Source organism: Cheilinus undulatus, linkage group 7 (assembly GCF_018320785.1).
Source record: "Cheilinus undulatus linkage group 7, ASM1832078v1, whole genome shotgun sequence".
In the NCBI taxonomy this organism is placed as follows: Eukaryota; Metazoa; Chordata; class Actinopteri; order Labriformes; family Labridae; genus Cheilinus; species Cheilinus undulatus.
The window spans coordinates 15,073,014-15,090,830 of NC_054871.1; the positions used below are offsets into that span (position 1 = coordinate 15,073,014).

Below are 17,817 nucleotides of genomic sequence, written 5' to 3' on the forward strand. Positions count from 1 at the left end.
TCTTGTCACACCCCTACTTGCTGATGTGCCTTCCCCGACTATAATAAAAGAAATAAACAAGCAGGACATAGACCTACCTGAACCACCAGCTGACATGGAATATTTATTATTGAGCTGCTAGGAGATGTTGTTTATGAGAGAGCAGTTTGTCACTGTTAATCATTAAAAGCCTGAAAATGAGACAATAGATGTGACTTCAACTTCCACATGTGACTTTTCAAAGAAAACTCCACTGACATTTAATACAGTCCTCCCCAGCTCCACTTGTACAGTGTGAGCATGACCCCCAGACCGTGCAGCGTGAGCACATGAATTGTGCGTGGTTGTTGTGTGTCATGATCTATTCAGCTGCACAGTGTAAGCTGACATTCTTCCATGACTGTTACAGAGTTGGCTTGAAATCACACAGTGTATGCCAACTTCTAGTGAAGGTGTGAATGCACTCCGCTTACAAGATCAGTCAGACCACATTCAAAGGTAGCCTGGACTGCATGTGGTCACATTCTTTACCGTAGTGGAAACCCTCTGCTGGCTTCCATGCATGATGCAGGCTGCTCTCTTTCATAGTATTGAAATGAAAAGCGAAAGATATCTGGACAGCAGGCTGAAAGGATCCTTGAATGCAGAGCACAGACTACAACACTATTAGAGTTAGAGTACCGCTAAAAATCATTTCAAGTCATTGCAAACAAAGATTATGCATGCATTTATATGCAAATCGACCGAGAACATTACAACGATCCATGATGGCAAATCTAGAGGTTTGCACATTTTCTATTGCGTGGTGTGAGCTGAGTGCACAAGCTGTTAGCTTGTGAACAACAACACACATTGAAACCACTTTTAAAAAGGGCCTTCTTTTGAAAATATCTTGTCTTTTTGGTAGATATGAGGTGTCCCATTATACTTCTTGCTACTGAGAATGATTTCTGCAGGAGTGGAGATTGGATGTCATGAAGCTGAATAAATGGATGGTGGATGAAGGTGGGGATCAGCTAAATTGATGAACTGAAAAACTAGTGGGAAAAGGAGACAGACGGCGGGAGGGCGTGACAGAAGAGTGATGGAGGGATTTACTGAAGGATCAGTTGATGATGGATTGATGACATTATGCTCTGTAGTGCTCAATATAAATATAATGTCTGGTTTATTTATGATCTAAAGTATAGAGCTTGAGCCATCTCTGTCTTTAATCTGTAGACTTTCTTATTCATTTACAACCAGAGTCTATTTTGCACAGTTGTTTATGTTTTAAATGGCTGTGTTTCAACTAGAAACACAAATCTTCATTACTTTACTACAAAACTGGATCTAAAGAACACAGAATTGCATTTGTAGATGTGTTGCATCCATTTTTAGAGTGAAATGTTTGTAAGAGGGACAGAGCGCCAAAGTGAACAATGTAGCCGTGGGCGTGTGAGTGGGCGGCTGGTTGAAGAGATGCCGAGTGTTAGATCCACTCAGCGCTGCCTCTTATGCATCTCTCATCCCTCCATCCCTCCATTTCTCCATCTCTCTGTCCATCTATGTATCAAACGCCCACTCCACAATCTCAGGTACCTCGCTGGAACATTTGAATGTTAATAGAACAAGAACAAACAGTACTAATAAGAACTCTGGCAAAAACAGTTTTCATGTTAGAGTGTTGCTCTGATGGGTTTGTTGCCATTCATTTTAAATATTCATCTCTGCCTTTAATGAAGTTACTCCGTTTAAAGATAAACTTCATTTTCTGAATGTTTTTCCCTCACTCATGTTAAATTTAAATTTCTACAGAGCTCATGCAGATCTAGTTTCACTCACTCCACACTTGTTGCATCTTGAGTCCCACTACTGTGTGTGTTCTTCCTACTTAGATTAAGTCAGGCTGAAAGGTTACTGCACAAAAACAAGTTCCAGTAGCCTCTTAAACCCTGATCACATTAAACTGTTCCTCATCCACCCTCCTTCCTTAGAACTTGTCCGAGATTTCATGTCAGCTTGACAAGTTCTGCAGAGGTTCAAGCATACGTTTCCTATTAAAAGGCGTAGTTGAAAACAGGTGTTAGGAATGGCGTGACTCAAGCAGATTTTAGCTCAGCTGAAGCCAAAGCTATGAAAGTACTACCATCATGCCTTTAAAGGCGTTTTGTGATGGTCCTGTAGAATCCCAGGGAGGGAAATATGTGAGCTTGTTTTTGAGTTGTTAGTTTGTCAGGCCTATGAGTTGTGCAATGTTAGGATTTGCAAGTAATTTGCTACCAAGAACCAAGATTTTTGCTACTATAAGGTCAGTAAGGATTGTGTGCAGGAGTTTTCCTGCAATATTTAAAAGCTGAAAATTAGAAAATACACTGAAAAAAATAAAGCAGTGGTTGAACTTAAAAAAAAATGAAGTAGCTAATAAATCACACAAAACATTTTTAATTGGATCAGTTGAAATTTTTAAAAATCAGATAAATCTATATTTTTTAACTTCATAGACACTATGTTTGAAGGTTGAGCTAACCTAATTACTTTAGATTGTCCTAAACTAAAAATAAATGTTTTATTTATCACCCAATATAAATATTTCACTCATCTGAACTTGAAATGGACACCCTGCATGCTCATACTCACACCTACGGCCAGTTTAGAGTCACGATTAACCTAATGCTCATGTTTTTGGAGGTGGGAGGAAGCTGAAGTACCCGGAGAGAACCCACGTGTGCAGTGGAGAGTGTGCAAACTCCGCACAGAAAGGCCCTGAATGGGAGAGGAACCAGCGACCTTCTTGTTGTGAGGCAACAGCACCAACCCCTGCGCCACTGTGCCGCCCACAATCCTTTATAACACGTTTTACGTTTCTCAGCTGAAGGAGACTGTTCACCTTTACAAATGTAAAACAATGTTGTCATGGAACAAAAAAAATCAAACAATCCCAACACGTTTTATTTTTTTCTTTCCATGACTTAACATCGTTTTACATTTGTAAAGATGAATAGTCTCCTTCAGCTGAAAAAACGTAAAACGTCCTCAGCACCAGGACTCCTCTACTGTGAGCCACTCTGTTGTGATGGATGCGATATGCAGTTTAGCATTGTCTTGCTGAAACATGCAAGGCCTTCCCTGAAAGAGATGTCTGGATGGAAGCGTTTGTTGTTCTGAAACCTCTTTAAACTTTTCAGCGTCGATAACGCCTTTCCAACTGTGTAAGCTGCCCACGCCAAAGGCACTAATGCAACCCCATACCATCAGAGATGCAGGCTTTTGAACTGTGCACTGATGACAAGCTGGATGGACCCTCCTCTTTAGTCCACAGGACACAGCGTCCGTGGTTTCAAAGAAAAATCTCGAATTTTGAGTCATCTGACCACAGAACAGTTTTCCATCTTTCCAAACGGCTGTGTTTCCGGATGGTTGTCACATATGGCTTCTTCTTTGTATGATACAGCTTTGACTTGTATTTGTGGACGGCATGGCGAGCTCTGTTGACAGACAGTGATTTCTGCAAGTCCTATTGTGCCCTGTTGTGAAAAAATATGGGTTGGTGAGATTTGCAAGTCATTGCATTCTGTTTTTGGCTTAATTTTACCTGTGCCCCAATTTTTTGGAAATTGGGGGTTCTGTATAAAGTAAAGAGAACTTAATTTTTATAAATGTAATTGGACTTGAGCTTGCATTCTTTTCTAGTCACCTGACTACTCTGAGCACTTTTTACACCTTCTTGTCCAAAGACACACTGACCTGTGACTGCAGGATTTCAGGATAAACCCTCAAACTTCCCTTAGAGAGACGGCTAAGTCTACCTACTGAGCCACAGTCACCCCATAGATCTTAATGACTGTTTGGATATTAGAAAATCATGCCCCATGCCTAATTTCTGTAATCTCAGAAATAATAAGTATCACCAAATCCTCCAAAAGACAGCACAAATCAGCGAGCAAGGTATTAAAGAGATTTGCATTGTTACGGAATATTGACTGCAGACTTTTAGCAAAGCAGCCTCTCTGGCTCTGTTGCAGAAGTAGCCATTGATTCTGGGGAGAAAATCCCAAAATCACTGCAATAGTCATGAATTGAATCAAGGAAATTTTACACAAATACCTGTAAAACGGTGAGAAGTTTTGATTTTTGATTACAGAATCTTTACTCATTCTAAGTGGCAATAACTCATGGATATTAAAGCTGCAAGATTAGACGTATTTCATCCACCAAATGTCATGATAATCAGAATCTATTACAAAAACAAGTTAAGCCCTAATGTCTCTTTGAGGGCTGCTGTGGAAGGACTGAAAGGAGGGGACTGACAGATGAAAACAGCGAGAAAGAGACAGAGCAAACAGGATGAAGAGGAGGAGGTGATGATGATGGAGGGGAGAGTGTGGGAGGGCCGACGTTCAAAAAGACAAAGGGCTCGGAGGATGAGAGGAGCGCTCAGGGGAGGGAGAGGAGAGGATGAGAGAGGAGGATGAAGTGTTTACTCATGTAGATACTGTAGCAGAGTGACGGGGAGGAATACAAAAACACTGAGATCCAAAAAAGGAGGATGAGAGGCACAATCCTGGCTGTGTCATACCGGGTATATTTGTAGACATACTTCCTGGTGTTTTTTTATTATTATTTTTCAAACAAGCAGAGAGACAATGCAAATGTTTGGGTAGCCTCTCAGATCAAAGCTGGGATCCTCTCAGAGATGATGTATGCCCTGATCAGAGGATTTATAGATCCATCAAGAGCATCCTCAGGGGCTTACAATGATCCAGAGGAGACTTATTTTGTGGAAAACATGTACACGCTTGTGTTTGTGAGACGTACATAACAGCAAAAGATCCAAAGAGATCTCATCCTCCTTGTCCTGTCAGCTCCAGTTCAAACATATATATTATAGATTGACATCGCAATGATAATTCAAACACTGTTCTCTGCTCCCTGGTTCACTTTTAAAATCTTCAATCTCTAAAGCAAACTGAAAATTTCAACAAATCTCAAACAGCTGTGGCAGAGTAGAAGAATCTGTGAGGTGGGTACAATTATAATTTTTCACATGATGGCCTGAATGAGATGAAGGCAGCATGGAAAATGCAGTAAAAGAAGATATAGAAATGAGGGATGTGCACAGTCGGCTAAACGGCTAAATATGGATATCAAATTAGCCGGTGCAAGATTTAGAAGCCAGTTAACCTAAGCATCTGTCATTTTTTATAAACATAAGCCTGAAATCCCAGTCAGATGCTCTTCTAAAACTGTAATGAAGCCTCCCACCACTAGAAGTCAGTGTGGCTTCAATGAATGGCCTTTGACTTCCTGCTAGAGCTTCATAAGAACAACGAGGTATGTCAGTATTTTGAACTAGAAAATAGAAACAAAGCTGAATATCGGCTGTTTAGGATTACATCACGTATAACTACTAAAGTGATGAGTAACCACGTTGAGCATGATATTAATCTGCAAAAAGGAACAAAGGCTGGCAGAGCTTGCTGCTAACTTTAGCCACACTCTACTCAGCATACCAGGCTCACATATACAGTACTGTGCAGAATTTTTAGGAATGTCAGCCAAAATTTGAGGCCTGTAATGGTAGTTAAGCCTGCCCAAGGGCACCATCCGATAGGATTGACACTATTCAGGTCGTGCTCCAGATGTCTTTACATATGACTAGGGGTATGGGAAAATAATCTGTTAAAAGATTAAAAAAGATAGCTGAGGAAGTTATATCTGGCACAGCCTAACCAACTTTCAAGGTGCATGGAGGATGAGCATGGTCTTGGAGGAAGCAGCTCCAGCAACACTTGTAGTTTAGAGAACAACTATATTAGACCAGCACATTTCAGCATGTGGCCATCATCAAGATGCTGACCTTGATGAAGACCACATGTCAAACATGTTGGAAAAAACAACAAAGTCCCCACCTTTCAGGCCTAGTAAATGAGGAAAATGTGAGCCAGTGTATGGTACCATCCGGGTAGGTAGAAGTGTTGTCACAAGCCCCTGGTTGTACTGTGGATGTCCCTCAACAGTCTCAGGGTGTATCACCAGAGGTGAAAAGGCCTGGACAAGATGAATGGCATTGATTTCGACCTTGGCTGCCAAGTGACACGTGTGTTAACATGTGTTGAGCTTGACTCTGGACATCACCCCTCCCCTCTAGCGTAGGGCTGTGGCACATCGGTCCCTGTGATGAATCCTTAGCGCCCTGCATGCCTGAAACTTATACACATGACTGTATAAATACCCACTGATACAATGAAACTGTGATGAATTTGACTGTTTCCTGAGCAGTTTCTCCTCTTTAGACTAGTTGTTAAAACCCAATTTAAATACATGAATAACAGAATGGGGAAATAGCCAACTGGGAACAAGGTATCTTTTACTAGTATTTATTAAATCTTAATGATATGATTTAATTTCAGAGAACTTTTATAGTGTACTTGATTAATGTAGGAAAAGAAGATAGAGGTGTTTTCACAGTGCATTTCTGCAGCAGCGACATAATGAAGCTCTAAAAGAAGAGTGCTGCATCATAGGCATGGCTAAATTGTCAAAAAGAGGGATGAGGAACATTTGATGAAAATAAACTGAACTTTGAAATTAATTTTAAGAACTTAAATGGTGTTCGTATTTGTACCTTTCTAATGTTGAGTACCAGAATCTGAGAACTTGTACTTGGTTTGGAAAAACTGGTATCCGTGCATCCCCAGTAGTAGTAGTAGTTCAAACCATATTGCAATTCCCAAAGGTAAGCCAGCTGCATGATACTTAATATAATAGAATTGTTTGTTGATTATCTACATTTAAATGAAGTAAAACAAAGTTCTAACAAAAGACAGACCTCATTATGAACTTGGGCTCTGGTCCCCACTGAGTTGTTTACATGCTTGTGTCTCCTCTTTTCATGGAGTCGTGAGCCCTGAGATGAAACAGCTGGAGCACCTTTCATACAGCAGAACCTGCACCTCAAGTTTCAGGGGTTCTGCCACACAATTCGTAACTTCCCTTGATTTTAATTAGCTCCTTCCACCGGGACCATGGCAGCAGAATTACAGCCTTGGAGATGATTTTAGCAGAGGATTATTTTTTCTTTCCCTGCACCCCTACACAGTCCTCATCAGAACACAAGGAATAATCGACACGTTCACAAGTCGAGACCCATAATTAAGACGTTGGTGCCTTTGTGAAATCTTTTTTCATGTTTTTCTCTCGACAAAGTTCACTCAGTAGCTCTCTTGGTGATTGCCAGGCTGTGAATTATGAGATTATTTTGTAAGCTATTTAAGAGTCTCCCTCTGACTGCTGGAGAAAGTATCAAGCAGGATTTGACGTCAGCCCCCGCTCGTTGGCCTGCACGGTGTCATTAGAGGGCGATAGAAAGAGAGAGAGCTTCAGTATAAAACCCCCAAACCATATTCTCTCCGTCTTCTCGTAATGCCTAATGTTAGGTAGCATACTTAGCGGGTTAAAACCAGATTAGAACCACAGATCCATTACAAAGAGAGTGTGTGTATGTGTAAGAGTATTAGATGGGCTTTGAGGTAATTGATTTGGGTGGAGGCGGTATCTGAAGACAGACACAGGCACATGGAAAGAGAGATAGAGAAACCAAGTGAGAGAGAGCAAAAGGATGGACGGGCGTAAAGCCAACAGATATGAAGAAATACAGCAGTCAGAGAGCAGGATTGTGGGAAGCAGAGGCACCTAAAGACAATACAGAGAGATCAATAGAGGTGTAGATGCAGCAGGGGGAGAAACACAAATAAATTCAGAGGTGGGGATAGATTTTCTACGTGTTATTCAGCCCTGACCTTGCATCAGATCTGCCTACATTGATGTTCTACACTGAAAACTTGGATGCCTGTGGAGCAGATGTCCAAATTTTAGCTCATTTTAAAAAATTTTTGGGCTCAGATTTTCCTGCCAAGTTCTGCACATTGACTCAGTCAAACTTGCCTACACATGGGGATGAATACAAACTTTGGCTTTCTCTTCTTTGAGTTTTAGTTTTAACCTAAAACTGTAGACACGTCTGTTTGTTTCTGCTGTAAGGATAGTGAAGAGACTTGCTTTAGTTTTGATGTAGGAAAAAAGAGGTGGTGCTGATGCAGGTCAGTGGGTGTGGAGGTAGATTTACAGATGTTCTGAAGCCAACTCCACATCTCCTGTCTGCCCAGCACATGTTCATACTGTTAAATTTGGATTTGAAAGTTGAAAGGAAATGCACGTACTTAACAAAATGCATAAAAGAATACAGTATACTCTCCCCTCCAAAGGTATTGGAACACTGAGGCCAATTCCTTCACTTTTGCCGTAGACTGACAACATTTGGGTTTGACATCAGAAGATGAATATGAGACAAAAGATCAACATTTCAGCTTTTATTTCCATGTATTTACATCTGGATCTGATACACAACTTCTATCACACTCTAGCATTACTTGTGTGGAGCACAACATTTTTACTCCTCTTGAGTCCCCATTTTGCAGCTCTAACAGCTTCCACTCTTCTTGAAAGGCTTTCCACAAGACCGTGAAATGTTTCTGTGGAAATGTGTATCCATTCATTCTGTGTAGCATTCATGAAGACTGATGTTGGATGAGACGGCCTGGCTCACAATCTCCGTTCCAGTTCATTCCAAAGGTGCTCCATGGGGTTGAGGTCTGTGCAAGCCAGTCAAATTCTTCCACTCCAAACTCATCAAACCATGTCTGTATAGTCCATGTTTTGTGCACTGGGGCATGGTCATATTGGAATAGAAAAGGGCCTTCCCCAAACTGTTAACACACAGTTGGAAGCATGGCATTGTCCAAAATTGAGATAAGGGGCCAAGCCTAAACCCTGAAAGACAGCCTCATACCATTATCCCTCCTCCAAGCTTCATAATTGGCGCAGTGAAATCAAGCAGGTAACTTTCTTTTGGCATTCGCCAAACCCAGATTCACCCTTTTGACTGCAAAACAGAGAAGCGTGTTGCGTCACTCTACAGGACACTGCTCCACAGTCAGGGCTGTTTCTAGCTTTGTGGAGGGGCCCTATACAAAGTGCTGTTTGGGGGCCCCTACTTTGCCAAACTATGATCGAGAGATTCCTAATCCAGTAGATGATCCACGAACATGCTTTTAATGCATGCGGGCATGATATGCATTATAACCTCTCATATTAAAATTAAACATCTTAAGTTGAGCCAATCAAGCAAAATAACAAGGAAATCAAAAATTCTCTATATGTCAGTAAATAAAACACATATCGAGTGTTTTTAAAAATTCTTTATTTTACAAGCAAGAACACAGCTGAAATAAAAAAATATATATATTTTTTTAATTTTAGATTTTTTTCCTATTTTCTGTAAAAAACAAAAAACTGGAATAATTTGAGTATCTTTTTTGGGTCTGGTTTCAAACAGGAAATGGATCTGCCATTTTACGTGACCTTCTGATTCCTTGCTGAGTTGCTGTTGTTCCTAAACGCTACCACTTTCTAATGATATCACTTACAGTTGACTGTGGAATATCCAGCAGAGATAAAACTTCACAATGAAATATCTTATAGCCAAAGTGGCATCCATCATGATACCATGCTTGAAGTCAGAACGACCCATTTTGTTTCACAAATGTTTGCCAATGGTACACCTGTGGCAATGATCGAAAACAACGATTTTCTGATTGAAACACCTGAATTCAATAGTCAACAGATGTGGCCAAATACTTTTGTCAAAATAGTTATATTTGTCTTACACTTGCTTGGTATTGAAGTTTAAATTCTGGTCTCATGTTTATCTCTGAACACCAGTAAGAAATAGATTTCAGTGGTGACTCAAACAGCAAAGCACTTAAAACATTACTAGAAACTTTTGTACTTATGAAGCATAGTCTCCTTATCAACAGTACATTTCTATATCCATCGTGCTTCAGAAGTGTGAAGTGTCTTCACAGCAGAGCTGAGTACAACACTTTAATGTTTTAGAGTCGCTCCGTCAAAGCTCTGAAGCTCTGTTTGAAATGACAAACTTTGCTCTGGTGGGAGGATTGTTTTTCCAGATACCAAACAAACACAATAATGGCTGAAAATTGGAGTATGACTCAGCGATTGCTTGAGAGGTTTCTATTGAAGTTCTGAAAGTTTATTTTTATTGTTGCCATGCTTTTAGGTTGTTGAGGTACCAAACCATTTGACTTAAAAATGATCGTCACGTAGATGCAACAAGCTTCGAACCAAGCAATCACAGTTCACACAGTCTGTGACTGAAGCAGCATGTTTTAGCACCAAAAATCCCTCTCAGCTCTGATGTGTTTTGGCTGTGTTGCTTGCTCTGATGAGTGGCAGAGACACCAGCTGTCAGTGTTTTCATCTGAATAATTTAACACACTCTGTGGTCTCTCTGTGATTTGTGGGCAGGGAAGCTAAACTCTGGTGTTTAGCTTTGCATTTCCTGTGGGGGCAGTGGGGCTATTTGCCGAGCGCTCAGGATCAGACGCAGAACTTGGCATTTTGTGATGTGTTGCTTTTGTCACAGACTTGTTCTGAAGGTGTGTGGTGATTGGAGACCACAAACAGAACAGAAATCATAAAGCTTTCTGTCTTTGGTTTTCTTTTCCGTCTTTCTTCTTGAGGAAATCTTTGAAGAATGTGACACATCGCAGGCCTGAACACAGACATTTACACTTATGTTTAGTCTGTAAGTGACCTATTGGTGTTTAATCCTTTCAAACATTCAGATTGTAATGATTTTTTTTTGTTTAATATAAAGAATGCATTCAACTTTATTACCCTCTAAAAACAGTGAGTGACCACTTACACCACGTCTAGCAGCACACAAGCAACCAATATTGTGCTGCATTGCATGCTTGCTGTCCACACTGCATCTGTTAATTTGTGAATTTCAGCTTCTCCCTGTAAATAGAGAGCTTTTATTTTGAATGCAAACAAACAGAAGTGTGGCACTTTTTTACCCGTGCTGATGCACACTTCAGGAATTTCTGAGAAGTTTCAGGGCATGAGATGGTCTTTCAGATCTTGCTCTGTTGTTTGATCATCAGGAAAAAAAGCTCAATGGAGGCACAAACATTTTAACCCCCAGTCATTGATGTAATGTATTGCTGTGGGATGGTATCCCATTCTTTAACCAGCATCTTTCACAAGGCAACCAATGTGGTTGTGTTTGTCACTGTGGCACAAACGGCACATCCAAGTTGAAGTCAGGACTGCTGGCAGGCCATTCCACCCTTTCCGCTCCCAAATTCTGGAGGTAGACTCTGATAAACCCCGCCAGGCGGAGGCCAGAATTGTCATCTTTGAGGATAGAGATTCCGGCTGCAGAATCTCATCTTGATATCTCTCTGCACTGAGATTGCCTCCAATGATGACAAGCCTCGTTTTTCCAGTGAGGGAGATGCAGCCCCACACCGTCACACTGCCTCTACTGAAAGATGTTACGCTATTGGTGCAGCAATCAGCATAGCGTTCTCTGTGTCTTCTCTAAACTTCAACCCTATGGTACAACTGCCATAGGCAGAATCAATAGGCAGAGTCTAACAGCAAAGCAAGCTATTTGGCACTGACAGATAAGATTTGGCATATTTTTCATGGATGCGACACACATACTCAGCTCTGCTACTCATCCCACAAATGCATCTTCCTTACAAATGTAGCACCATATAAAGGGACATAAACAATCTTTTCAACAGTAAGAGATTTATTGCCAAGAAGCATTGTTATAACAAAGAATGTATATTTTATTTTTCTATACATATACAGTGCTTACATTTGTTTGTTAAGTGCTTTAATGCAGACTCTTTCATTTTCAGTGAGCTCTCCACGTTTTACCATTTGAACAGGAATGAGGGATTTCAAACTGAATTCACCCAAATTTGAGCCGGCTAACGGGGCTTCACTGAGAAGTCAGAAATTAATCAAGCGTAACATTCAACCACTAAAACTCATTTTTCTGTTCAGGAATGCAAGTAAATAACGATAATTTGACATATTAATCAAGAAATAATAATGTGCTTTACTATTTTTTCAGGTTTTTGTTAATCAGTAAATTTGAAAATTCACTGATTACAATAATAATTATATTTTAGCATTAAAAATATAACTTGGGTTAAAGAGCTTCTACATATTGGTGTATTAACCATTGCAGAAACATTAAAAATGATTTTGGTAATTCCCAATGCTGTTGATTTAGGGCAGCTGTGGCATAAACCTTACTTTGGTTAGGGTTGGGGGGGTCTAATAAATTTGTTAAGCACTCTATATACCCTAACCCGTTAAAAAACAACAGAGTGGCACAACATTTTGTAAGTTCCTTTAGCCTCATTTTTGAATGAGGTAAAAAATATGTCAGAATTCAAAATTACATGTACCAACATATATGCCATACAAAGAAAGCTCCAGCAGCCTGCAACACAGGCTGAACAACTGATTAAAGTTTAAATCTCACCTCTGACAAAAACATGTATTGTAAGCGGTCGTTACTTAGAATTTTGGGGTGGCAAATCAGATTTCTAGAGTGGCCATGACCAATCCTGAGGTCACCCCTGCAAATATGGATGCATGATAGTGGATTTTTGCTGATATCTATATGCAGGTAGTTACAAAATAATTTTACCTGATACAATATCAATACTTCTATGAAAATGTAGTTCGGGCTTCAAACTTCTGTACTTAAAACACACTTCAAAGTCTAAGGAATGATGATGAATTAAGAAAAAGGCCTTGGCTAAAGCAGGTGTGTTGGTCCAGCCTAAAACTCCACTGATATTTGTTCATATGGCTAATATTTACAGCTGATACAGACAAATGTTTATAACCAAAATATAGGTTGTAAATATGGTATATGCATATCTGACAATACCAATAATTCACTTTTTATGACAACACTGTATCTTATTTACTGATACACCGATAACATTGTGCATCCCTTCTTTCTAATGAATCCTTTGTCATTATCATGAAGCTGGGAGTTATAAATCAAGATGTTCATCCAACTAAATCCTTTTTATACCAATATTTATCTATTTATATCTCATTAGAAGCGTTTTTCAAAATGCACTTCCAGTGTCTAAGTGTTCGTACTCTGTTTTGTTTGTTTTCAAAGAAATCAAAAATAGAAATAACATACAGATTTCTGCAAATGCTTACAATATAAATTATATTTATTGCCATATTTATCCGTACCTTATTTCAAATGCAAACACATTTCTTTCAGTAAATCTAGGATGCAGCCTCTTTGGTTCATCTACCTAACAATGATGAAATTTAGCAGCTGGGCTTGATTTCTCTGTCTTATCAGCTGTGATGGAGGACGAGAGCTTCAAGTGACACTTGACTTCCCCTCCTACATGCTGCCATTTATCAGCCTCTCACTTCCTGTGTGGAGCGTCGTTATGGAACAGAAATCAGGTCATATTTAGGAAAACACCTGTCACGTAAACTGCATTATATTATGCAAATGCATTTTATATGACTTTTAAGGTAAAGGAAATTATAGTTAGTTATCAGAAAGCATATCTTAGCCAACATAAATGATCTCCTCATAAACGGTTTTCTGATTTGTGCATTCTGTGGTTTTCTCTACACTCATCTCTTTAGTTGCTGAAGGTCGGTATTATCTGTGGTAAAAATCTTATGAAATAGTTTCAAGAACAGTGAGTGCATGACTATAGGGTCATAAAAACAGCAGGTGAGGTTGGAAGAACACTTTGGTTTATTTTCTTACAGAGCAGCTTTGTCCTGAGGCATGATGATATTTTCCTACAGGTCAAACGCTCAAAGTGCAGAGCAGACTTGTCTTTTTGTCTTTTTGCCAGACTAGCTCTGAGCTGCAGCCGAATCTATGCTCAAGTTCTGCTGAGAGCACAGGGTTAAAGTTATTTACTTCTCACTGTACTCAATCTTTCATACTGTTTATCTAAATTCTACAAAAGTGATGCAGTTAACTTCCAGTTTTTAACATTACTATGGTTACACTGGACCTGAGAAGCTGGTTTTTAATTTGTATGCTTGCTGGTCACGGCCTTGCCCCTAGCTTCTGTGTTCTTGTAGCGTGATGAGATGTTTACAATTCAAATGAATTCTGTTGTTTTTTCACGCTCATGGAGCCAGAAGGTGCTGCAGTTAGAATTCATTTATTACAGCTGAAAATGCTCTCTCTCTTTCTCAGCAAAACACAGATTTCGATCTTCAAACCTGAAGGCTGCTCAGTGCAGTCTCAGTGTGATTCTAGCGGCCTCTGAGCGGCTCACATAGAGCAGCAGAGACACTCAGTATGTTTACATGCACATTTAAGTCAAGTTACAGTTATACAATTAGGTATTTGAACAGCAACACAGTGTGACATTGGCTGGCTAAAACGCCAAATTCAGATATCAAATTTGACGATGCAAGGCTTTTTTTTTTTCTTTTTAAATCTCAGTCAAATACTCTTTTTAAACTGTGATGACACCTCCTGCTACTAGTAGCCACTGTAGCCTCTCCCTTCCTGCCAGAGCTTTCTCATGTGACTTTGCTGGTAGTTTAGCGTGTCGTAGGAACAGTGTGGTTTGGTGGTGTTTGTAACTAGAAGATGGAAATAAAGTTGTATGTAGGCTGTTATCACATGCAACTACTCAATAAGCAACATGTAACCACATCAGGCACGATATTAATCTGCAAAGAGAACAATGGTAGGCGGAGCTAACTGCTAACTTTAGCCACACTCTACTCAGCACATAGACTAGTCAGGCTAACACAATTTAAATGTGCTTTCAGCTCAAATAGGGAAATAGCGACATGGGAAAATCCTTTTTGTTGACTATTATCTTGTATTATCCTTTTTCTAAGAGGTATCAATTCAAGCAGCACCATTGCTGTTTTAAAATGAATGATTCAGCACCGGTATTGGGAAAAAAACTCCAGGTATACTCTACCTTTTAGATGCAGTTCAGTCTACTAGAATGGGAGTTTAACCAGATATTTCACCTCCATTGTGACCTCCACTGTCCTTCTAAAAGCTGCAGACTTTACCCCATCCTAATGTCTCTGCCCTTCTACGCAGAACAGCGGGGTAGATCATCTTCAAAAGGCTGCGTGAACAGGGCATGGAGATTTCAAAGTGTGTTATAGTAACCAAAATATCAATGAAATAATTTAGCCTTCATGACCTTTTAATAATCAACTCGTCAGACACCTTTTTTTTGTTCCACAGGAACACACAATGTACACTTTCCAGTTAAATCTATTGCCACCTCATTTCACAGCCAGTGACTCCTGGCTGTTTAAGTGTGTGGCTGTTTAAGGCTTAACTGGCTGCTGACACTCTATATATTAAACCTTAAATCCCTGTTTTATCCATGTTCAAGTGTGTGGTTTTATTAATGTGCTTTTGCACAATTTATTATTCTATTCCTCACTGAGTCAATTCAGTTCAATTCAATAGGCTTTATGGGAAGGAATGTCACAAAACAATACTGTCAAAGCATTATACATAAAAAAATAAATAACAATGGTAATAATCAAAAGCTGTAAAAATATGTCTTCATTTTCTGCTATTAAGAAAAGGCTGTTAAATTTGTATTTAAGCTTTACTATATGGTTTGTAATTTAACAAAAAAAAAGTAAACATAAATGAATGGTATTAGTCTTTGGATTAAAGCTGACACCTCTATTTAAAAAAGAGACATATCATCTTAAATATGGGAAATTAAAAGAAGGGAAAAGCACAGCAGGCTTTATTATCGACAGCCCAGTGAGGGTGTTGTTTATGATGGGGTATGGTATATGTATGTGTATGTGTCACAGTGGATTCCCCCTACATAGTGGCTCCCTATTGGCTTTCTAGCTAATGTGTTGTCTTTCTCTCTGTGTATCTGTCTGTCTGTTTTTATGACTGTCTGTGGTTGTTTGTGGCCAAACTTTCTCTTTTTTATTTCTTATTTTTTGTTTCTTTGCCACATTCGGCCTGTCATTTATTTTCTTTGCTTTTCATGTGAGTTGTTTTTTTGCATGTTTTTGACTGTGCGTCTCCTTTCTGCCTCCTCCACAACCTGCTTCCTGCCCGTTTTTTGAATGTCTGCTTTAAATGTATGTTTGTGTTTTTCCACGTCTCTCACATGTCACCGTCCACTTATGTGTGTGCATCTCTTTCTTCGTGTCTGTCCTCGTGTGTCTCTGTCCGTGTTCTCCTCTCGTCGCTGTCTCCATAATGTCCCCTCCTCCAGCCTTTGTGACTTTGCTGAACGGGGACCAGGCTCAGGATGCCATCCGCTCCCTCCATCACAGCACTGTCCGTGGACGCCTGATCAACGTCACCCTGCAGCCCACCGACTCCCTGCTCTGCCTCACCAACCTGCCGCACACCTTTACCGCACAACAGTTTGAGGAGCTGGTACGCGCCTATGGAAACATCGAGCGCTCCTTCCTGGTGTACAGTGAGCTGACGGGGCACTCCAAAGGATACGGGTTTGTAGAGTACATGAAGAAGGACTCTGCTTCACGGGCCCGGTCTGAGCTGCTCGGCCGACCATTGGTGAGTTAAAGCTCTTAGTTAACTTCTGTCTTATTTCTTTTAACAGGTTTTGGCCAGAATAGTAGGAGTATAAATAATGTCTAGGCTTACACACAGGGAGAGACTCCACCATCCAGAAAATTTAGTTGGACTGTATAAACCAGGAACATAATGGCATATTCTGTTCTTTGCAGATGACATGCGATGGATTGTCGTCAATGTATTATATGAAGACATTTTTTGATGATAATTGTGGTTTAGGGATCCATTTTGAGTTGTCAAGCACAAACTTTCCTCCATTCCTACAAATTCCTTAAGGCTACTCCCCACTACCTGACCCCCAACAGACAGTTTACACTTTTCACGACACTTTATGAAGAGGGCAGGTCTCCATTAGCTCAGTGCTACCAGTAAAGGTTCTTTGCAGATGGCGTCGTACAGCAGCAGGTTCCTCACAGGGGGCAAGTAGTGATCGCTGCATGAAGAACCGCTACCAAAACACCATGTTTTGAGCTGTTTATGACTATGCCAAATGTTTAAAGTGCAAAAATATAACCATTCTTAATTCTTAAGCTACTTTTGTGTCCTGAAAGTAGTGAAATATTTATGCAAAAAATAAACGTTTTGAAAACGATTACGGAGGACCGGCAGCGTGCAAGAATTAAACAAAAGCCGTTTTGAGTCACTCGTTTCCACAAAGCGGTCCAGCTTATTCCAGTACCGTTCTGCCATGGTTTAGCACATTAAACTCTGATCTCACCCATGTTTCCTCAGCTGAGTTCCGTCTCACTAACATCCAGTGGCTCACTAATGGGAGCTAGCTCCTGCGGCCAACATAAAAAAGCCATTTCATAGCACAGCCTCCTTCATGAATGGCACATCTTTAATTGGTCGCTCACCTCACAAGGTTTATATGGTTGATAGTATATCACTGTTTCAATTAAAAGCATGGTTGTGACAAAATTAGTTTTTTTTTTAATATGTTAAGGGGCTCAGCTAGAACTCTTAGCTCAGTACAAGTCCTCAAGGCTCTTGTGTCCCTTCATCTGGCTAGATGATACTAGATGCTAGGAGGTTTGCAGGACTGAGTAATTTGTGATATTGATCTCCTCCACGGCAGGTAAATCTATTAAACTGTGGTAAAAATTACTTTTTGGTCAAGTGTAGGGATCGTATTCAATGTATATAGAAATTTTCTGGTAATAAGTGCAGCATAAAGGTCCAATTAGAGCTGTTGAGTACTAACTTTCCCCGTTACCATTAATTTTTTTTGCTGTCCCCCACTTCCTGACCCCCAACGGACATTCTGGATCATATGATTGCAAACAACCTGTTTAGCCTTGTTGCAGAGGAGAGGAAAACCTTCCCTTCAATAGACAGGA

The 17,817-nt window shown here is 40.1% G+C and overlaps 1 protein-coding gene across 2 annotated transcripts in view; it reads left to right on the forward strand.

Moving 5' to 3' along the window:
* raver2 (ribonucleoprotein, PTB-binding 2) overlaps window positions 1–17,817 on the forward strand; it is a 150,850-nt gene that overhangs the window by 66,948 nt on the left and 66,085 nt on the right. For both annotated transcript variants that reach the window (XM_041790749.1, XM_041790750.1), the window contains exon 3: window positions 16,149–16,456. In XM_041790749.1, the coding sequence (XP_041646683.1) occupies window positions 16,149–16,456 (308 nt within the window). The remainder of the gene's footprint in view (window positions 1–16,148; window positions 16,457–17,817) is intronic.